At 35.0% G+C, this 22,909-nt stretch overlaps 1 protein-coding gene across 4 annotated transcripts in view; it reads right to left on the bottom strand.

Moving 5' to 3' along the window:
- The window catches only part of LOC128996767 (endoplasmic reticulum metallopeptidase 1-like), a 31,328-nt gene extending 10,868 nt beyond the window's left edge, over positions 1 to 20,460 (bottom strand). The window contains exons 1-16 of one of the 4 annotated variants that reach the window (XM_054422222.1): positions 20,399 to 20,460; positions 19,395 to 19,633; positions 18,420 to 18,745; positions 17,078 to 17,205; positions 16,134 to 16,265; positions 14,258 to 14,378; positions 13,614 to 13,789; positions 12,643 to 12,769; positions 10,672 to 10,704; positions 8,009 to 8,141; positions 7,662 to 7,755; positions 6,971 to 7,151; positions 6,234 to 6,418; positions 5,485 to 5,640; positions 2,251 to 2,450; positions 1,224 to 1,363 (exon numbers count right to left, since the gene is read on the bottom strand). In XM_054422222.1, the coding sequence (XP_054278197.1) occupies positions 1,224 to 1,363; positions 2,251 to 2,450; positions 5,485 to 5,640; positions 6,234 to 6,418; positions 6,971 to 7,151; positions 7,662 to 7,755; positions 8,009 to 8,141; positions 10,672 to 10,704; positions 12,643 to 12,769; positions 13,614 to 13,789; positions 14,258 to 14,378; positions 16,134 to 16,265; positions 17,078 to 17,205; positions 18,420 to 18,745; positions 19,395 to 19,627 (2,365 nt within the window). In that variant the 5' untranslated portion in view covers positions 19,628 to 19,633; positions 20,399 to 20,460. Of the gene's footprint in view, positions 1 to 1,223; positions 1,364 to 2,250; positions 2,451 to 5,484; positions 5,641 to 6,233; positions 6,419 to 6,970; positions 7,152 to 7,661; positions 7,756 to 8,008; positions 8,142 to 10,671; positions 10,705 to 12,642; positions 12,770 to 13,613; positions 13,790 to 14,257; positions 14,379 to 16,133; positions 16,266 to 17,077; positions 17,206 to 18,419; positions 18,746 to 19,394; positions 19,648 to 20,167; positions 20,338 to 20,398 lie in introns of those variants that run through there. The other 3 variants (XM_054422223.1, XM_054422221.1, XM_054422224.1) reach the window with 3 other exon arrangements.
- Between the last annotated feature and the right edge of the window lie 2,449 nt (positions 20,461 to 22,909).

Raw genomic sequence — 22,909 nt, 5'->3', positions numbered from 1 at the left:
CTTTAGAGTGTGCTCTTGTCAAACAGCAATTTTATTAACAGCTGGTGCATCTTGATGAAAAATAAACAGCATGACATAGAGAATGTACAAAAATCTAAAGCCAATAATTTTAATGTTTTGCAGCAATACTGTGATGGAAATGTAAAAACTAACAAAATTACCATCAAATTTTGGATTAATAAGTCTTTTAATAGTTTTACTTTAGTAATAGATAACAAAGGAAGAAAAAGATGTTGTAGATGATTTATTTGACAACAAATACACCACAAGTGTATTTTCACTAACTGAAATTAATGACAAAAAGAATCAAAATGTAAATTGAAAATCATTCTAATTTATCACACTAATTTATTTTACTTAACTATATTATCAATCAATTCTTATTTTCTTTTTAAATAACAAAGACATTTTAGATTAGTTTATTACTATATTAAGAAAATCATTTAACTACATAATTTTTTTTCTGTTTCATGACAAACAATACGGAGGGAAGTTAGTGAAGGAATTCTTGTCTGAACAAACGTAAAAGATAGTTCGGAAATATACACTGAAGAAAATTGAATTTAAGAAATTGATTGCTGTTTAAATAATGAAACTTAAACGAACATGATACAAGTGAAGGGGAGATATTGGAAAAAATGATAAATGTCAATAAATGGAGAACAATTTAGATTGGTCTTGTAGGGACTTGTTTTTCTTTACAATATTTTTCTTGTTATTTAAAAACCAGTTAAACCTAAATCAATCAACGATCTAATTACAAGCACAAATCACAAAATTAATCCTTTAATACGAGAATAAAATGTCGAAACTAACGATCAAGTTCACAAAATTCAGGTGGTTTAAGGGGACGTTTTCCTGAGTTCCCCACAACTTTTTTTAGCTTAAGGTATTGGTTGATTAGTTGTCGGCTGTTGTTTCAAAGGTAGGGTGAGGTGGAGGGGATGGAATCGCTTTTCCTCAAACTGCCTAAATTTTGTGAACGGAGTATAGGAAAAGATGCAATATTCCAAAATGTTACATCCAGAAAAACTTTACAGATTAAATGGTAAGATCAAGAATAAAAGGCTATCAATACTAAAGGCCTACTGGCTAAAAAACTGAATGAAATATTGGTCAGCAAAAAATCCCACAAGTTATCCCACACCTTGAATTCTGAGTCTAAAATAGGCTACTGATAAGTGAAAGAACGTTCAGCGAATGACTCAATATTTCGAACTTACCTGATACATTGAAGTGTACTCTTCTGACTAAGTGAGGAGCATCGACTTTACTGATGGTTTCGTAGCCTGCAAATTCTAAACCTGTCTTCTCGTAAATTGCCGGTGGTCCTGCCTTTAGCCATCTCACATTTTTCGATTCCCTACAAAACCGATACATAATAAGTTTATAGGAAAACTAGTGGACAATTTTCCTTTCTTCGTCCCCTTTTTAGCCTCAAATCTAGTTGTTAGTTGGAACAAGAAAGTAAAAAAAAAGTATAATACTCCCAGATTATTTAGTAAAGAAGAAAACACAGGAATATTTCTGATTTAAAGCCGTACATGGGCGAGCATGCTCGTGACGGTGTTGGCGACGAACATGCTCGCCCGTGTGTGGGATCTGTCGCGGCGAGCATGTTGGGCTCGGCACTCGGCTCGTCGAACATATTCGCGAACATGCTCGTCCGTCTCTTGGAAACAACAAGCATGTTCGGGAACCTGCTCGTCCGTCTGTTGACAACGCCGAGCATGTTCGCCAACATGCTCGCCCGTGTATGGGGGGCTTAAGATAATTTTTTTTTGCCCATTGACTATTATTGTGTTATTTAATTTAAATTGTAATTATTGTTAATCAAACATAACAGGTGTTTTATTGAAAAATAAATATTCAATTTCCACAACGTAAAATAATTATTCTAATCAGTTTTATTTTCAAAACCCCATTTCTAAATAAAGGTATTCATATTTTCAATAAAAAATTTCAAACTAACTAATAACAAGATTTTTTTACATAGTTAAATTTCTACTAATACAAAATCTTACTTTATAATTGACCAGGTAGCATGTTATGTTAAGACCTAAATTTTTCAACATGGTTTTGTTCACAGAAAGGCTAGGCCAGGATTTTCAATTGTAGATTAAGGAGGATAGCAGTTAGCTAACCTTTGAAGGAATACAGATAGGAAATAAAAAACAAAAGAGGCACAGAACACACAATATTTTGCCCCCTAGGGTACTTTGTCAAGTGTAGAGAGTTTACGGAACTTACTTGTTCAACATGAATTTCCAGGAAATCACTGGTATCCCGCAAAATATTTCTTCGCACATAGCAGCGATGTCTTGAGCCTCCGTCATTTCTGACATGACGTTGTCAATCTCGTTGATTCGTCGATCCAAATTCATGACATAAAATCCAGATTCTCTTTTCCTCACGAATCCTGAGCTTCCGTAATATGTTTGGTCTGAGTGCTAGGACAAACATGGCTGGTTATTATAAAGTCTTCAAGTTACGAGGACTGTTTGTGTGTATCGCTTCTTAGTTAAGGTGTACGCTGCAACGAGGCTTCTTGCCACTTAATAGCATCATTTGTGAACAGAACTGTGCCATTTGAAGCTCTGTTGCACACTTTGCTGTGCGTCTAGAATATGTTTTTAATATTTCCTGCCGTATGAGAGGTAAGGTCGGTGATACGCTTTTGACAACAAGAAACTTATCTGATGCCGACATTCATCCCCAGATGACTGAAGGTCATGGCCCTAGGGTAAAGTGCAGAAATGGGTTTTTGAGAGTAAAAATTGTCGTGAAAACTCCTTTCCCTTGTTGTGGTCTTTTGTGAGAAAGTCTACACCCATCAAAAACTTGATTCAATCCAAAAAGAACATTTTTGCGGCCATTTACCCTCACTCATCGCATTAGGGCCAAAACCTTCAGGCATCTGGCGACGGATTTGTTTCTTCTGATCAAAAAACATACCAATGATTTTATCTTGTTTGAGGGGGAGATTCAACAGTTAAAAATTTTTTCAAACACACAGCGAAGCGTTAACGCCAACTAAAGAGTTTGTAAATGGCGCCATTCTGTTTACCAATGATGCCATTAAGCGGCAAGCCACCTCGTTGCTGCGAACAATGGAGCTATATGCAAAAATACCCATCATAACCACCATCATCTCATTTATATAGTTTAAGTTTAAAGTACTTCTACTTTGTGTTATTATAGTGTCGTATGGTTATCAATCAATTATTAAAGATGGGGACACCGCTATGTGCATATTTTAACCCAAATATAAGTGTAAACCCAGTGGTGCAATCTTGTAGTCTTGTTAGTGACCAAGACCGACATGTTCCTTAGACAGGACTGTTAATTAATAGGACCAACAGCCAATGACAACCAAGGGACCTACAGTTTATAGTGGAATCCGAACCACATTCTTTCTTTGTAATTAACGATTTGGTCTAATTATCAGAACAGTACTGCGGATAGTCGTAGTACTCACTAGTGCGGTTGTTAATCCACACCGGGGAGTATCGCATCCAAAGTGCATGCAATAAATATCCACAATTTGTGACATCCTAGTTGCTGGATTACGGGACGACGCCACCGTCCCAGTCAAAATGTGCCAAGCAAACCCACGGTTAGTAAGTGATGCGTTATGGCGGCTTCCAACGAATCAAAACACCCTGAACTCAAACATATTCTTAAACAATATCTTCATAAAAGAGGACCAATTATAGGTAATTAATAGGGGTCTGCGGTGCACCGAAAAAGTCGGTATGGTACGGTACAAGCTTAATTATCGTCATCGGTTCGGTACAACATTTACGCGGTACAAATTCGGTCCGGTACAGCCTATTATAATAATAAATTACTTATCATTTACTATTGTAGTCAATGGTAGTTGGTTCTGAGCACATAAAAGTCTTATCACATGTTTGTTTACGATCTTCATAATTTATTACTAGGGGATGATGCAATAAAAAAACCCATTAGCAGTCCCAAATCCATTAACATTTTATCACGACAATAATTGTTGTATTCAAGTATTTCCAAGAATTGTTGAGTTTTATCACTTTTATTCCTTTACGACTTTCCCCAATTCTATTTTATCATAAAAATAATAGTTTTATGATGACTGTAAATTTTATCTTTAACTCTGTCAGTATTTTCGTGAATATTCAATTTGCCGCTGGCCATTGCCTAATGCCATAAAACTGTTTACGGCTTCATATTAAACTTGTAACTAATCTACATTCTTATTTTATAAGTTAAGATATTTGTTATGGGTATTTTATCTTTCTATTGATGAAACCACAAGCGTAGTAGTAGTGGTAGTAGTAGTTTGCATAATTATTTTTTTTGTTATGCAAGCCTACTCGGTCTTAAATTATGTCATTGCATATTCTGTATCTTGTCTTTTAATGTTGGATGTGGCTGTTAAGGTTTAAATGTTTTTTGTTTCCTATATTTTTTTATTGTGTTGAAGGTACTTTATGCAATCTAAATCTTATGAACTAGATTATGATAGTGATTTTTCTACCCTCATTGTAACCTACTCAATTTATTTAGACCATCCTAAATAATTAGGTCTAGGCCTGGGTCTTTTGACTCTTTGGAAGAGCTTTAAAATATACTAAGAAAATTGGATTGTGTCTGAGATAAACTAATGATTGATATGTGTGGATGTTAACTTTGAAAATGAATAGACAATAATATTACTTTGTGGTAATCCAAATTTTAGTTTCAGAGAAAAACTCTGCTAGAGATGTATTCATCTTATAATTAGTTTTCAAGCTGATAAAAAAGATGCTATTTGCCATTACTTCATCATAACATCCTGTTTTTCATTGTCAACTGTTGAATGTGAACAGCTGGCAACTACACTGTTTTCGTACTGAATGCATTTTTATGTTTTTAAAAGTTTAAAAAACAACTAGACATTGTGTTGGTTGGAAATAATTTACCAGTTGTGTGAAATTATCTTGTCAATTATTGCTTAAAACATGTTTATTCCTAAACATTCTTATCCTGATTTTAAAAAGACTTAATGCTATTCAAAGTATCTCAGAGTAAAATAGGTAAAACCTTTATCTTAACTGTGATTTTTCTTGACACAATCCTAGTAGGAGTAAAATGTTTTAATAATGTGTGGTACAGTAATTGTTGTTAGAAAACCGTGAATGTAGGATACTATCCATTTTAATAGTAATGTCAATGTATTAAAATTAAAAATAATGGTTTAAATACAGTTCTGAGAAGAAAACCACAAAAAATACGGGTAGCCGCGTACCGTACCGATTTTGTACCAAGAACCGAGGTACAAAATATTGTACCGTACCGACCTTAAATTTTCAGTACCGCAGACCCCTAGTACTAGGGGTCTGCGGTACTGAAAATTTACTTAATTATATCTGCCTTATTTATACTTAAAAATTACTTAATTAATATCTGCCAAAGACCTGTTAGTAGTTAACAATTACTTTCTAAAATATCATTACAACTCACCACTACATATAGTCTCTGTGGTGTCGGGCTGGAAGGGGTGTTTAAGTAGGGGAACCCCACGGATGTGTACATAGCAGTTAACACACCAGCCACATAGAGAAATATCAGCGATAGGAACACAGTCCATGGCTTCCTTATGAGCACCATCAGCGGCACCTGTGAAAAATAAAAGGTATCAGCAAACTGACAAATACACTATCCCATTAGCCTGACACTAAAAATGAACATACTCCTTGCAATAAGGGCAAATTCCAGTTGGTAAGTGGAGGAACTTGTGTTTTATGGGGAAAATAAAACAAATGCAATACATTTTTAATATTGTTAATTTGTACAGCATTGTTGTGCAATTTTGATCAGAGTTCAATGAACTGTAAAATGTTATTTAATTCAATTAGTCAAGCAGTTTTTGTAAAAATGTGACTTTTTGTTATTTTATTAGATTTTATGAGAAAACCACAATAAAAATATTAAAAACTACTTTTCAAAGTAAAATTCATATAGGCCTACCAATTAGGCAATTACATTGACATCAGAATTTAGAACCAATCATTCAAGTATTCAAATAAAAAATCAAAAATATTTAGTATTGCACTGAGAGTATTTTAGGTTTCAAGTGTGTTAGTCCCATAGCAATTTTATTACATTAGGAGATTTTGAGATTTGAATTAAATTTCTGGTTTTGACCATCACTAGTTACAACAAAAATAAACCTTCACAATATCAATATGTTTGACTGTAGGCCTACTCACAAAGTAGCTGGCAATAAGCACACACAGTACGGAGCAGATAACTCCGATGATGATGTCAGGATTAGTGTCGGCTCCCAAGCGGCCGGTCACAGGTACAAACACCTGCAGGAACAATATACTGAGGTAGACTGTGTAGAAGGCCGGCAACAGCGCACTCGCCAGGAAGCCACACAGCCAAACGGGAACTGTAACAACATTATTTATCTACAAGTCCATGAAGAACAGACAGAGTCACAAAAATGTAGAGATAAATTACATCTGTTTATGTGCATATGTGGACTAGCGTTTTCTTAACTGTTGCCATTAGTCAAAATTGCAGTTTCAGTTTTAAAATGAACTAACTACTAGCAGGCTTTGGAATACGGTAGCTGTTTCTTTGGTATTATACCGACCACAACCAAATTGGGTTAGGTTACCACACCTAGGTTAGGCTAAGCTAGGTTAGGTTATGATAAGATAACCGGCAGATAACCTAGACCTAAACCCAACCCAACCTAAGGGTAACCAAATAAGGTGGGGTCGGTATAATACCAAAGTACCTTATAGCTTGAAATGTTTATTTAACCTCTCAAGTGTCAATCGCCCGATTTTGAGAAAATTTGTACTCTAAGTTTTGTTAAATTTAAAGCCATGCAACGCTCGGGTCACTAAGTGTGATAAAACTAGTCCAACCCTTGATTGATACTTTGGAAAATAACATTCGGCAAACTTGATTTGTGGAAACAACTTGGGCTCACCTGACTGGTTCCTCTGACAGAGCAGAAGTAGGAAATTGGCAACGGCTGGTATCAGTACCACAATCATCAAAATGTACGCAGACCTGATCCCAGCGACAGTGGCGATCAGAAGAAGAACACTCCAGATCAGCTGTATTCCATTGCAGTACATTTGCGCTTGTATTCCATCACACAGCTTGCTCTGAAATTAAATTAGAATGTAGAACCAAAATTTGTAACTGTCAATTAACAGCTAGTGTTAGAGTAATTTCTTGTAATTAAATATGTAATAGTGCTAAATAATATATTCGGCGACTCAATATTATTACATAACAATTTTAAGCATTTAGATAGTGTGATGGACTCCAACTGACGAGTAAATGGTTTTTGCTTCCGATCCACTGTTGGTCTGGATATCTTCAAAGTAGTTGAACATTACAATGATATTTCAATTTTTCACTAAGCATTACTTGCTTGGGCTTTGGGTTGACCAGTGTTTTTAGTGTGGCAGATCCTTAAATCTGGTCAATGGCAATCTAAGGTGACATTTCTATGGCAAAGAAATGGCATTATAGATGGTTTGATTCCTGTCTCATTCAGGCCTGTTGTGTAGGCCCTACATCATAAAAATTCGGTTGTACATGAAAAAATTTGATACTAAAATAAAATCAGTTTCTTCCATAGCTGAGTAGTATAATTTCAAAATACTCACACTCTTGCAGGCAGTGAAGATATACAACGGAGCAGAGAGAGCAAACAAAGATGGTAGGAAGTATATCGGCAAAACCAAAGAGTTGTGGGTGTACCTAAACAAACACATTGAGGTTTAATGCAATACGAATAATTCATAAAATATTATTTTCTTCAAGATTACACTAGGTAATCATTGACTCCAGATCCTTCCAGCTACAGAAACAGCTAGCTAACTAACAATGATAAACATTACCCTCCGTTTTAAACTGTATTTAAAGCAAATGTTTACCGTTTAATATAGCTCATTCTACCCTCATTTTTTCTCATCATCAAATAAATAAAAAATTATTGTAATAAGTTGATTACCAGGACATTGGCCGCTGTGTAGAGTCCAAGACAATGGCGTTGGCAACGGCGCTCGTTACCGCCAGAACCATACCAAGAGCCGGCACGAGCACCGACAACGCCAGCTGTCGACACATCGCCTGCCTCTTCATACCTGCGCCGTTACAAATGATTAGTCAACTGTCAGTAGTTCTAGCTGTTTAGAATCCCCTAATATTGATATTGAGGTATGACGATCCTTTACTACTGTTCAATCCAGGTATTATTAGGTATTTTGAGTTTATTTATGATATTTTATTTTAACAAAAGAATAAGGGTTATGTTGAAACTTCATTTCAGTTTGAACTTAGAATGCCAACACAAGGATCTAGTTTTCAAGGGTTTAAGTGAGCAGGCTTAGCTAAATGGGAAAAGATCCAATTCTGGCACAAGAAACACAAAAGTTTAATCACTTGAATTTTTATTTTTTAATAAATTTTTTTTCAATAGCCTACTGTATCTCTCAACAACTCCCTGGCCATCATATTGGACCAGAAGAAAACTCTATTCCTTAGTTGAAAATGCTGTCAGTGACAGTACACACTATAGCACTGTATATAGTGTAAGGTTTGTGCAAGTAGTGGCTCTTGTGCAAGTTTGGACTCTTTCCTATTCAGGTAAGCCAGCTATCCTCACAAAAAATCATAAACCCTGGGCCCTTGTGCTGTATAACACATCCTTAACCTCAATTTTTACTAAGGCGGTGTACCTAGTGTAACGTATTTAAGCTAAACATAAATGCAAGCGGTCAGTGTAGAATTAAATGAGATTATTTGTGTGGATTTGTTACCGACTAAGATCGCCTTCTTTTCATAGATTACCTCTACGATCATTCATTAAAAGCCCAATAATTAAGGACTTTTAGGAAAATATTTATCATAAAAAAAAACTAGAAGCAGACTGACATCAACTAGTCAGTTTTATGTGGCCAGAAAGACTCTTACGTTTGTCTTATAGCACAAAAAAATGCATCAAAACAATCACTATTTATAGCTCAATCTAAAGAAATAAATTTTACAAATATGACAGTTCACTCCTTTTTTTGTTTTAAACAAATTTACAATATGCAAATATTTCACCAAAATCTTAATAATAATTGTTTCCACAACTCAAAAGTATAACAAGGTGAAAATAGTTTTACATTTCAAAACTGATTAAAACAGGAATGTGGAAATAAAAACGTGCAACGAACAAGCTTCATGCAAAATATCTCAGTCTTTGCATTCAGCACAAATTCATAATGGGCAAGGTGAAAAGGGGAATTGGCATAAAGCATTCATGAACACTTAAAATAAATCAGAAAATTCAACAATCTGTAGAAAAATATCACTTTTTATTACCTGTTTAGTGCATTTACTTGATTAGGATCAAACAAATTGTTACATTTTAAAAGAATGGTTTGAAGACGTTCACTTTTTTTAAATTAGGATATTGATCAGAAATATTTTGTAAAATAGCACCAAAATGGTTAGATCATCCAGTCCATCCTATTACCAACTTTCCTATGGTATATAGATTTTAAATTATCCGTTGTAAACAATATGTACTTTTATAATTTATTATTTGTACAAGTGTAACTTGAATTGATTAAATTTCAAAGTGGTCTTTTCTTAGACACAAATTTTAGAATGTTACTTTTAATTTATTTATTTAATCTAAACTTGGTTAATGTTTTGTTATCGGTTGGCAAATTTGTTTTCATTACTTTTATTTCTTCAGAGAAATAATATAAGATTTACAGCCAAACATTTTTACATAGTTACAATAAAACATGACAAAACATAGCACTGATATTACGACCAGTAGCCTTATTCAGTATAATGACGAAGAGAAATCAATATCTTTACGTGATTACTTATCACAAAGTACTCTCGGGTGAAGTTGTTTTATGTAACCTTTTCTATGTACAGTAGACTCTCGCTCATCCGGACTAATGTGGCGGACGTCCGGTCCGGATTACGAAAAATCCGGACTATCGAGAGACGAGCAAATGCACAGTACTATATATAGCCGTTTTTTTTTTCCAATTTTGTTCCAGGTCTACAGTAATGATAGCAGGGCATATGCACTTCCACCGGTAATAATTTTTACCGCCGTGTTATCCAATTTGTTTGATTATTCGAGGTAGTCTCGGTCCTGTTTAGCTCGGATATTTGGACTTCTACTGTACTGTGTCGCTAAAAAAATCACAATTGCCAATCCGGACTACCAAGAGTCCAGACAAGGCCGATCTGGATGCGCAAGAGTCAACTGCATTTTTTAATGTCATAAACTATATTTTCACAAGTAAGCAAGCTAAACTCCTTTTAATGTCTCCTCAATCAGCAACCTACGGTTTCCTTAAATTATAAATGAATATAATGTTGATACATAAATGTGTTAAACTTTTACTCATACATGTGATAACTATTTTATTAAAATGCACAAGCAACATGTTAGGAATTTAAAAGTCGTTATAAAACCTTCTACAGGTGTAAAATAAATAACCAAAGCATACATTCACTGTGATCGGGGTTTGTATACAGCAACAGATTTTAGGAGAAAGTTAACAAAATAAATAAACAAATGTTAAATGCAGCAATGCACAACAGTATGCAAAGCAGTAAATTGAAAAAGGGAAGAAATTAGGTCTCTGATTTACTTACAAAAACATTTTGATGTTTGGTTTGGTGCTGGTTCTACATAAACAAGAAGACAATGTAAAAGGTGAGATACATTTTCTCCTACAGATATTTACACAAATTGTAATCTCCAGTAGAGTCTCAATTATCCAACCAACAATTATTTGATTTTCTGTGTTATTGGACCTTCCCTGATGGTAAATTTTTTTAACTATTCTGTCCCACTTCACATCCTAAGATGTAGGCTCTAGCACGAAAGTTTTAAACATTACTTCAGGCTAGGCCTACAGGGTGTTATCACTTGAATAAAGTCAATGAGTGGTTGGCAGGATTTGAACCCAGTACCTCAGGGAAAAAATTGTGCATTCTATCACTACCCCAGCTCAAGCCCTATCTGATCAGTTGTTTATACAAGACAAAATCTATCCGAGAAATTTCCATTTCTTTTCTCGTGTAGTATGTACATTTTGTAAGTCTGACTCATTAAATACAAAACTTGGGTAATAGGAAAATTCTGTGTTCTACCGTTGACTATACACTGTGTAAATTCTGTGTATAGTCAATGGTTGTACCCACATTACAGTGTAAATAAAATATTTAACTTCTTTCTAATAATTACAGAATAACAATTTATCAGCTGATAATAAATGAAAAACAAACGAGGATAAAGACTGAATATGTGTGTGTTATCTTTCAAGATAATATTTTCCCATGATATTGATGTGCTCTATGTATGGTTTGCATACAAAAATTTCAGTTTTTCAACATAATATATGCGTTGGTGAACTTATAAACTCACATATGTAGCAAATTAAAGGAAAGTTCAGAGTTGTGAAATCTGAATATTTTCATTAATTTATTTTTTTTAGCTATACAAAATTAATATGTGAGAGCTAGAACAAATTAAGCTTTATCTTCTAAAATATTTAAATTGTTATATTATTTACATAAAGTGATAAACTAAAACATCAGTAGTCTTACAAGTTACGTTTTGTGTCAAAATTTTATCTGTAACAAATTTACGATTTTTACTGAGCATTGGTCAAAATAAATTTTAATTCCTTTAGAAGCAAGTCTTCCACGGATTCTGATTCTGATTCCATGAATGATGTGACAAGGTTCCACCCAGAAAAAAACTGTTTTTATAAACCCATTGACACTGGAAATTGTTTGTTTATCTTACTAATATTATAAATAATATATACTTTTGAGTCCTTTTATGACTTCCATCATAGGCTAGTATTTCAACTCGATACGTCCATTTAAAAACAAAATATAAAAATCATTGTCCTCCTCTTCTATACTTATGTTTAAAAAGAGATATAAAAGAGATATGTTTTTAGGTGTTGTGAGCAATCCTCGTTAAACTCACTAATGCTGTGAGCTTCCACTTAAGTTGGACACCGTTTACTCAAGATGGGCCTCTCCCACCAGCTAAGCCACACATTAGTAAGCTCAAATGGATTGCACATGTATGGGATTTGAACCCACGAGTTTAGAAAGACCTCGACGCTATACTTGTCAGTGCAACACCTTAGCCAAATGAGCTGCCGTGCCACCATTGGCCAAACAAGTCGATAAAGCCCGGTTTACATGATGCCAGTTGGTAAGACATTTTTCATCACGTGATTGTGGGATTGTCGGAGGCCAGTAGTCCTCCTAATTGTATTCAGTCTACTAACGGAGACAACTAATTTCAGAGCAATTGTGAGGGCAGTTGGCAAGACAAGGGCCCTGAAGTATTTACACGAAGCCAATAATTTCATGCTAGTCAGTTCTCTTCTGAAAATTGTCTCTCCTACTGCTATCGTGTCAACCCGGCTAAAGTTCACGACGACACTAGCCCTCGACGGGTTTGATTCGACAAACTACATGAGCAGATGGGTTAGCCGTAAGGCTCTCTCTCTGTGAAATGTGGTGACGAGCTACATACGAGTCGTCAATGGGTAAAGTTAATGTTTGTTAGTCAAATTAATAAACCAGGAAAACACTCACCAGATGTGTAAGCGAGGGTGTTTTTAATGACTGTGTACACAGACAGTGCGACGGTGCTGAGGTTTAGTATGATCCCGATCACTTCCGAGTATTGCACCATAAATAGTCCCAGGACATCAAAGTACACCTGAAAAGTTTCAAAAGATTAACACAATCAACTGTGGTGGAGACAGAAATTTTAAGAGAATGGAGAATGCAAAATACAGTTAAAGAAATAATATTTATAGTGGGTATTTAGAGTAAAAAAAGGCGGAGTAAATATTGGAGAGAAAATATCAAAATAGTTGAAGACAGGTCAAGAGGGAAAATGCAGAACCGTTAGGACTTTTACAACTAATAATTTAAAGCGTACTTTATCGCCGCCATGTCTTCGCCGCGAGTGCCTGGAACCTGTGTCAAGTGCCAACTTCAGTAGGTTCCCTACATCAAGTGTTCGCCAAAAGTGTGCACACTTCCCTCATCTTAGATAATCTACAAATTGGCTACCCTCTTCCCGAGACGTCGTCAATCGTCATCCACCATCCACCTACGGGTTCCGCCTATGTGCCGCCTCTACTCTCTAGTGTTTCTTGGTCCAGGACTGGTTTCACTACCCTTGGATTTTTGGTTTTTTACCTTTTTTTTACAACCCAGGTAGATTGATGAGGTTAAGAGCGCAGAAACAGAGGATGAATAAAATGGCAGATGGAAAAGTGAGAGAAACTGAAAAGGGAAAGGAAATGTAGAGGCTTCGTGGATTCGCAGACTGGGAATAACTGAAATGAAAGTGGATGTATTTAATTTTAACCATTGTGTTTGAATATTCCTCAAAACTGCCAAAGTAGGTATAAAAATTTAACTAAATGTAGGCTAAACTTCAGCAAAAAAATTGGTACAGAAAGTAGCTGTTTTCGATAATATCCAATATCAAAGAAAATAACTATTTCCATAATAACAGAAGGGATTTTCTCTATCACAAAACAACCGTTTACCTGGCGACCATTTTTGAACTCGTTAGGCCTCTTGATCTGTTCGGAAGCCACGATGTGTCGCACCAAAGCCAACAAGTTGTCCCCGGTGTGCTGGTAAACGCTCGGTAGAATCATGTCATGCCGGTCATACTTGGTGTGGTACACGTAGCCGTTCTTGCAATGGGCAAAGTCCAGTCCTAACAAACATTGCATCTCACAATTACTTTGATACATTGTAAGTAAACACAATAACAATAGGTAACGTTTGACAGTCAATAGAACTAACTAAACATTTAGACATTCTATGTGTTTTTGCCAGTTTCAGAATCAAAATGATTCATAAGTCATTATATTTTCGATGATATCTTAAAGTTTTGTTAGTATTAAAATGATTCATAAGTGCAAATAAACCGATCCTGTACACAAAATATACCTGAAAATACTAGTTGTTTGAAAAGTGTTTGTTAAAATAAAATCAAAACTTAAAAAAATTTTACTTAAGTTATCCTTCTTTTAAAACTAACCAAACAAACCGTGTTCATTTTGTATCAAAAATATAGTTTATACTGTTCAAACCCTGCACGGTTACACATCTTTGAAAAAATATGTTTTTACACCACTAAATTATAGACTAAGGGTTTTTTCAACACGGGAAACATACTTACCAGGTTTCTGGCCGTAATCACGGAATATCCTAAAATCTGTATCGGACGGAATCAGTCCAGAATGGAAGATCTCTTCAAACAGAACTTTTGCACTTGGGAATGGAACAGATTCAGCATACAACTGCAGAAAAACCAAGAATCAGAACTGAAATTCACTCTAATTTTATTCTAGCCCTTGAGATTTAATCAATAAGATATTGAAGTTTTACATGCCTTGTTAAAACCCGATGTCTATCTCAAATGACAATTATGTTTGTTTACATATTTTGGCTTGGATCCACCTTTCTTATTTTATTGTAACTATTTACCACGTATGGTGAATACAAGTTGAAAAATGTCGGATAAATAAGGTACGGTATGTGAAACATAGTTTTTTTTTAAGTAAGCGTAGAAAAATATAATTCAGTACAATAGACTCCCACTAATCCCATCCAATCTTGTACCTATGTGGTGCTGATAATTGAAAGTGCAAAAATAGTCAAAGACAATGAGAAAATTGGTAAAAACTTAAAATCTTTGTACTACGAAATCATGAATGGTGACAGTTGCAAAATCATCCAGTATTTGTGTTTCTTGTTCTAAGCTAATCTTCCCCATTCTGGTAGACCTGCTTTGCCCCAGAAATCCTTAAAACGTTGGCTCTTCAACCCTATGTTACATCATTAAGCTAAAAACACAGTTACTGGTAGTTATTTAGCAATTCTAGAGCACAGAAAATAGCAAAGGCGTATGGGGGAGTGGTTGGGTGGAGCAAAAGTTTTCTGTTTCTAATTCCCGATTATGTTCATAAAACAAAAATAATTTAATTGTAAAGAGGCCAGTCACCTCATTCCTCTTTATTTTTAACACAGTCAAATGTTTTTCCTGTTATTCATAGGCCTACTTAGTCAGCAAAGGAATCGTTGAGTTGACACATGACAATAATGGCATGATAAATTATTTATCAATTACCCTACTGATACCACTGTGATCTTATAATACTATTCTTATTACTAATGTGGATTCCCATGCAAGACCATTGACAATATCATGTACCGTATCTACATTAAAAGACCTTTGTGTTAAATGTGTTATGTAGCCTCTGACTTGACTTCCTTTTGTCCTACATCTAAGGACACAAGGCTTTAGCCTGGAACCGTTTTACTTTCACACATTACTTCAGGCCAGGCCTAAAGGGCAGCGGCATCATTACATAGCTAAGAGTCATAGGAGATTGGCAGGATTTGAACACAGGACCTCAGGGACTAAAGCCCTGCGCTACTAGACTAGCATGTTCCCCTATATTATGGTTGAATAAAAATAACCTTAGAATCATAAGTCATTTATTTGGCCAGATTTAAAGGGTTAATGCATTGGCTAAGTCCGAAATAAATTTTAAATAAATTTTTCTTATAAACTATAAAATAACTATTAAACTAAACAATACTTAACAATTTACCCGTCAACAATAAACTCACGTAAACAGTAATAGCATTTACTAACTGGTAATTTTCAAAAAGGTTTTTTTTTAATAGCAGGCCGTTGACTCAATTTTTAGATAAATTGTCAAAGCATTGAAAAACACTAAACCCTACCATATAATAATGTTTTTTTCAAGGTGATTGAATTCCTGTTAACATACCACCCTGACAACAGTATCCAATTTTAATGCATTATTTAAGTATGTTACATTAACTTAATTAATAGAGAAATAGATGACATTTTAAACCTAAATGTTGGTTGTCTCGAACAACTTAGCCCTCTATATTTTGGATAGGTAAATGCTCTGTTGTGTTATTTTTCATTATAAATTTAAAACTTCTCAACATCTTGGTTCCTTAAAAGCTTTGAAAAGACTTTTTTTTAAAAAAAGCTTGACAATATAAGCTAATCTTACCTGCACCAACCAAGGATGGTTAGGACCGGCTTGAAAAAGGACTTCTTTGCCACCGGCCCCACAGCTCTCTAGGTTGATGAAAGCTCTTACTTCAGGGGCCCACTTGTGAGTCGTAATGAACCCGTGAGACGCCTGGGAACGTAAGCGTAAAAGTCAGTAAGCCTACTACAAACTTAATAACTTAAATAAAAGAAATTACACAAAAACTTGCAAAAAAGATGGGCATCATTTACTCCACAGCGTTGGTGGAATTCTCAGGAATTAATTTCAAGTGTTTTTAATAGTTATGGCTGAAAAGTTATTAGAAAAATGGTAAAAAAAAAACTGTACAGATTAGTAATGAATTGGATTAGATCAAGAACATTTTGTGTACCGTAGTTTTAAGAGCAACAAGTAAATTTCAACCCTCAGACGAACAAGAAAGAAATGGTGATCAGCTAGGAAATTTCCAGATGGAACTTGGATTTCAAATTAACTTAAAGTGTCAAAATTATTGTTGGATTCTAATTTTACTATTAATATTTTGTCCAATTCTCGCTGTGATAAAGAAAGCCTTCTTCTATAATTTTTTGTTGTAATAATAAAAGAAAAATAACTGTCGAAAGAGCCGCGACAATACAAGGCCGCGGCGAACAATGTGGTAACATCACACTGACCAATAACTAACCACAAGCATGTAAACATTAGCACTGCCCAGACTCCCCATGAATTAGTGCTACAACTATTGGAACTGCCCACTTTTGTCTCGTCGCGGCCTTGTATTACAGGAGGCTTCAATGATATTATATAATATGGCTGTGAAATGTTAAGTATCACTGTAAAATATAAATATTTTATCATTAAAATTTCCTCCTTTGTCTCAAAACCAAAAGAACGCTGCAATATGACATGAATCAACAAAATTCTGACTTAAAATAAGTTGCTCTCCTAAAAGTAAAACTCACCATAAGAGGCGTCTCTTCCGCTCCATTGAAGAGAAAAATTATGTTCTGTTGAAGTGGGTCGCGTTGCCGAGATATCACTCGTAGAACTTCCAACATGACAGCGCAGTTCAGTCCGTCGTCACTTGCCCCTAAGCAAAAAAAGGTTGGATATTTTTAAGTAAAAAGTGCCTTAAACTGTTCAATTTGATTGATCCCTTTGAGCTATATTGACTGATGCATAATGATCCAAGAGTAACATGAAAATACTTCTTGAGTATTAGGTTAAAGAGATATCTCAATAAAATCGGCTGAACTTGACATTTGCTATGCTACAAGGGGTTTAGTGAGGTAAACCATCAGGTCTGACAATAGCCGAAGGTTTGAAAGATTAGAAATTCAAAATGTATCTGTGCCATTAAACTTTAGAACAATCCTTTTGTTACCCATATAGCAAAAATAGTATTTGTCTTAAATTGAGATGGTTTGAAATTGACTCAGCAGTTCCAGATCATTGGGCTTTAAATAAACCATCCTGGTTGAAGAAACAGCTGATTTCAGTCAGTAACAAATAACACTTTGGTGTGATTTGCTGTACAGTAATAATTAAGTTAATTGGATAGTTGGATTAATGAATAGATAAATTCGAGAGACAACCCCACCTGCACATCCTCCACTTAAATTGTCACTTGCTCAAACATTCAGTTGTATATAGATTGTGCAGTAGAACTCCAAATAAACACACTCCAACTATCCGAATCCCTTACATACGGTAAATAATTTAAAAAACTTAAAACCACAGTAATAAGAATCGTTATAAAGAAGGCAGAAGCCATGACTGTGGCATAATCTAAAACAAGGTCGTGTAGGTATCATTGCCTCCCATGGTCATAGAAAAATTGGCGTCGTTTTCCACGGTCGAGGCAAAATCATGAACATCTTCCGCAGTGTAGACATCATCCTTGTCTCCCGAGGTCTCCGAAAATTGTAATCGTTCTCCGAAATCAAGGCAAAAGCATAAATTTTTTATGGCAAAATGTTCACAGGCGCATTATGTGATCACAAAAGTAAAAGCTTGGCTCAACCTATTTTCTGTAAAACACTTTGAATTTCAATCAAAATTTATCCGAATGTGGTGCGTTCCCAATTGATTTGAATAATTGGAATTCTACTGTAGTTCATTTATTCAATACTTCAAGATGAGACCAAGTTTCATCCATTTCATCATTTATTAATGTGGATTAAATACATAGCTATGGCATCGATCAGATAATCCCAAAAAATTTTAATAATCTACCAACTAATGAAACTGACTGACTAAACCATTATTTTCTTTCTAAAATCATAGTCGGTTATCATCATTTACCTGGACTTAAAGGAACAGAGTCAAAATGGCAGTTGACTAACAGACTCCCATTGACTGCAGAATGTGGTCCGATCTTGACTATTATATTTTGTATACCATTGTAGTGATACACCATTTTGTATGACTTATGCGGAATACTGAAAGAACCCGTTGGTTTTTGAATGTCCTGGGATATCTTGTGGATAGGATTTGCCTGAAGAATCGTGTTATTGATTTGTAGCTGTAGAAAATGTACAGCATGAACTTCGTTGACAAAACTGCCTGCTACTTTAGGGCCAAGATCGGAAAGCTCTTCTAATATGCTTCTAGCTCTTTCAGCAATAAACCTGCCAAACAAAGAGGAGGATCAGTTTGTGGCTAATTGTCTTGGATTTCTTATAAATTACAGAAAACTGATGATATTTGCCTAAGTAGGCCTTGCCTGTTTACCTATAATTTTTACAAAAAATAATTTGCTACCTACCCCCCCTTGGTTTGATTTAACAACACTTGTGTTACATCAATAACACATTTTTTACAACGGACACCTCCCAAAATATTTAAATTACTGCAGTACGGTAACGGTATTTTACTTAAAAACTTGTAATTCAGAATATTTTTAGCGTTCACACTAATCAAATGTACACATGTAGCTGGATAGCATATTTCCATTCATAGGCTAAGGAATCTGCCTCCGAGCCATAAATACCGGTACCGGTAGCTATTAGTCGGTAGCCTATGCTAAATTCTTTTTTTTTTAATACTGTTTTAGAACTTCACTCTGGCAAGGTAAACTAATGCTAAAGGATAAGAGTCAAATTATTTTGTGGAGAGATTACTTTGTAAGCTCACTTTGGTATTATTGTGTAGGCCTATTGTGCAACTGCCTCATGCTGTAAAAATTGGTTGTCTGTTAAAGAAATAAAATGTTAGAAGAATCTATTTTAAACTGCAACGTTAGAAATATCCATAAGAAAAAAACTAGAAACTACTAACCTGTCAGCGTTGAAAGTTTCATCTGATATATTGAGGGGCAATGGCAACCTGTTGTTGAGTAGGAGAGCAATTATGTAGATAAGACTGGTTACGGATACAACAGCAACAACTGTGCCTGTGGTGGAAAGTCGGTGCAGCCTGGAGGTACAAGCGGTGGCCTTCTCGTCCATGATGGGAGGAGGCGGTGGTGGCCATTCCTCATCACCACTAGTCTTGGCTCGCTGTCTCAGCATTTGGGCCTACAGATGACAGCCTATGAATGACTGCTTAGGTAAAAAGAGTAAAGTGATTGAACGAGGATGAATAAACTATTAACAAAGAGGTAGTAATAATCTGAAAACAGTACTGTACTAGGTTTTGGTTTTTGTATAAGTAGGCCTAGTACGGTAACTTAAAATAATCTAAGATTTTTGCCCTCTTTTCAGTACCGTAGATGTAGGCCTACCAAAACTTCATTTTCTGATCCTGCAAACCTAGACAATAATACATAACAAATAATTGAGGAAAAGAACTTGCAAACTTATCTTACAAACAATAGATCATAAATATTAGTAATTTAAATGTCTATAATGTAAGATAACGATCCAAGTCTTAAAACTTTAAAGTAAACAGCATTGGTTTCATGATAAGTTAAATGAACCTGACACATAGCATAAGCCTTGAAATTTAAATAAAAACACATTAAGTAGGTCTACCGTAGCTTGTATTGCGACAAATAAAAATATAAATTTCTACATGGGTGAAGAATTGAAATGTAATAAAAAGCTACTTACTACCAATACTTGAGAAAATTATGTCTGTCAAATTTTACAGTTTTCTTCAATGGCTGTGCATAGGGCCGGGTCTTAACCCAACACAAATAAAATGTTTAACAGTCTTCACACCAAACCTGTTTTGCATTCTTTAGTTGCATTTAAATCTATAACACAACGCAAAATTGACACATAAGGCAAGATAGAACGACGAAAAATTTGGTAAATAAATGTAATATTATCTCTTCTAACCTTTAACCTAGGGTCTATCGAACTTTTGTCTTCTGCTACGGCTATTGCTTTCTGCTTTCTGCTTCTGCTATGCTGCTATGGGCTGCCAGCGTCTGGTCTGGTTGGTTACTGTGATGGTTGGTACTTCGAGATGGCATTGAAAAGGCTATATACTACTATAAATGTATATTTTTTAAACTCTTATAATTAATGGATAGACAGTGTTTTTTTCTTGTTACATTAAATTATTGGATGGATAGTGTTTAATCTGATCTGGGGCCATAGATTTAAAATATTTCTTTAACGTATTTGACTATGAAATCTTCATGGATAAACTGATTTTCAGGTTGGATTGTTACTGACTAGTGACACAGTCTTTCCAGAACTCAGAAAGTAAATATTAACCCCATAGCTCAGTGATTAACCCCAATTTATTTTGAGTTGACAGCTAAGCGTACCAATAAAAAAAAGCTTCAGCTGTTCCATAAGGATGAGACATCTTCTAAGGGAGTACAGTATTTTTATCCAATCTACTGTTACTGGGGAAGTAGAAAGACAAATTAATTGCAGTCACGATGATTCCACCCACTAGTAGGATAGTTGTAGCATAGATAAAACGTACGTTTTATCTGTGGTTGTAGCTTTCCAGCCTTGGTCATCAAAGGTAATAATTCCGGTATACCTATGTCCTATTTTTCTTATTCTTATAAAAATTCTTCTAATTTATTTGTAGTATACCTTTCTATGAAATGAAATGAAATGCTTTATTGTCGTTAAAACTGAGTACAAAGTTCATGACAATCGTCAAAAGAAAAAGAAAACAATCAAGATGGCAACTAAAACTAAAACTCTAAACCAAAGTACTCTTCATGTTTATACAGGCAAGCCTGGGTTAGAGTAGTTTTTAAAACATGTTTAAATTTTGAAACACACAGGTTTTTGATGGATGCAGGCAAGAAATTGTACATTTTAACACCTTGGTACTCAAAACTATTTTGAGTGGCTGTATACTTATGCCTTAGTGTAGACAGATTATCTTTAGATCTAGTACAATAGTTGTGAACATCAGATATCTTTTCAAAGTGAGAAATGTTTTCTTTTACATACAACAAACTTGCCAAAACATACAAGGATGGAAATGAGAGAATGTTAAGACTCACGAAAAGGGGCTTACAATGTGTTCTTCTATTCACACTACAAATTAACCTCACCGCCTTCTTTTGTAAAGTAAAAAGCAGCCTGTTAGCATAAAAACTGTTGGCCCACAGTGAGGTACCATAGGACAAATAGCTATGAATGTGGCCATAATATATACAAATAAGGACATCATCTGAAACAGTGGACCTAAGTGCTCTTATCATAAATATGCCTTTTACAATTTTAGATGCTACAAAATCTACATGTGAAAACCACTTCAAGTTTGACTGCAAATGAAAACCCAAAAACTTCAGAGTGTTTACATCATTACCATTACTGCTTAGACTAATAGTCAGGTCCTGAGTCTTATCAGCATTAAGACATAACTTGTTTGCATTACACCAGTCGTTAATAACAGCAGATTTTGTGTCCAATGTGTCTGTAACATCATTCAAAGAGTTACCCCGTACACACAAGGCCAAGTCATCAGCAAAAAGAAAGCTTTTTACAGATAAGTCATTAATATTACAAGGTAAGTCATTTATATACAGTATAAACAGGGTAGGGCCCAATATAGAGCCTTGGGGCACTCCGTGGGGCACTCGAACAGGGCTAGAATAAGTGCCATTTAGATAGACTTTTTGCCATCTGTCACTAAGATAAGATTGAAAATAATAAGTAGGTAGTTCTTACGCATTTTCTTAAAAATGTTATTATCTTGACAGCTTCATGTCTTCTGGCATCCAGTTTAGTAAATATGTTTTTTGATACCTAAATACTTGATGTGGTCCGGCTATTGCCAAAGATATTCGGTAGCAATTCAAAGGTAAATTAATTGATTAATGGTTTCGTTGCCTAAAGTGTTGAGTGTAAGTACTTCATGGTTGTGTTTAATTAAATATTTCAGGAAACTATCGCCATAGCTTATTTTAATATACAGTATGAACGAAGGTAAGGAAAGGGGACTTTAAGATTAATAAAAATGAACATCATGTACCCATTGTAGACATGTAGCCATTGTGTGAAAATGAACATGCATGTCAGACGAGAGTGCAAGAAAATATAACTGAGAATACTACAGTTATTTTTTTATTGAAGATTTTTACTAAAACAGAAAAAGATTGTAAACTTATGATGTAGAAGATTAATAAAGTTTTCATTTTTTTATCCGAGGGGAAGCTTACACTTCGTAATTTGAAGCTTTTGGCTGTCGATTCCATTTTTGTGACCTACTCTTTCGAGCTACACGACACTTATCCAAGCCTGCTAAAAAATAATAAGAAACTACTTCTGCTTTCTGCTATTTCGGAATGGGAATGGGATTGAATAGGTTGGGTTTAGGGTTAGGTGGGTTGGGTTGGGGGTGTTGTTGGTACTTGGGAGTTGGGACTTCTC

The sequence above is a fragment of the Macrosteles quadrilineatus genome, unplaced genomic scaffold, assembly GCF_028750875.1.
Source record: "Macrosteles quadrilineatus isolate MER2022 unplaced genomic scaffold, UCM_ALF_1.0 Scaffold_6__1_contigs__length_79288215, whole genome shotgun sequence".
NCBI lineage: Eukaryota > Metazoa > Arthropoda > Insecta > Hemiptera > Cicadellidae > Macrosteles > Macrosteles quadrilineatus.
Note: the sequence above shows the minus strand (reverse complement) of the source record. Positions and strands in the feature narration are given on the sequence as shown.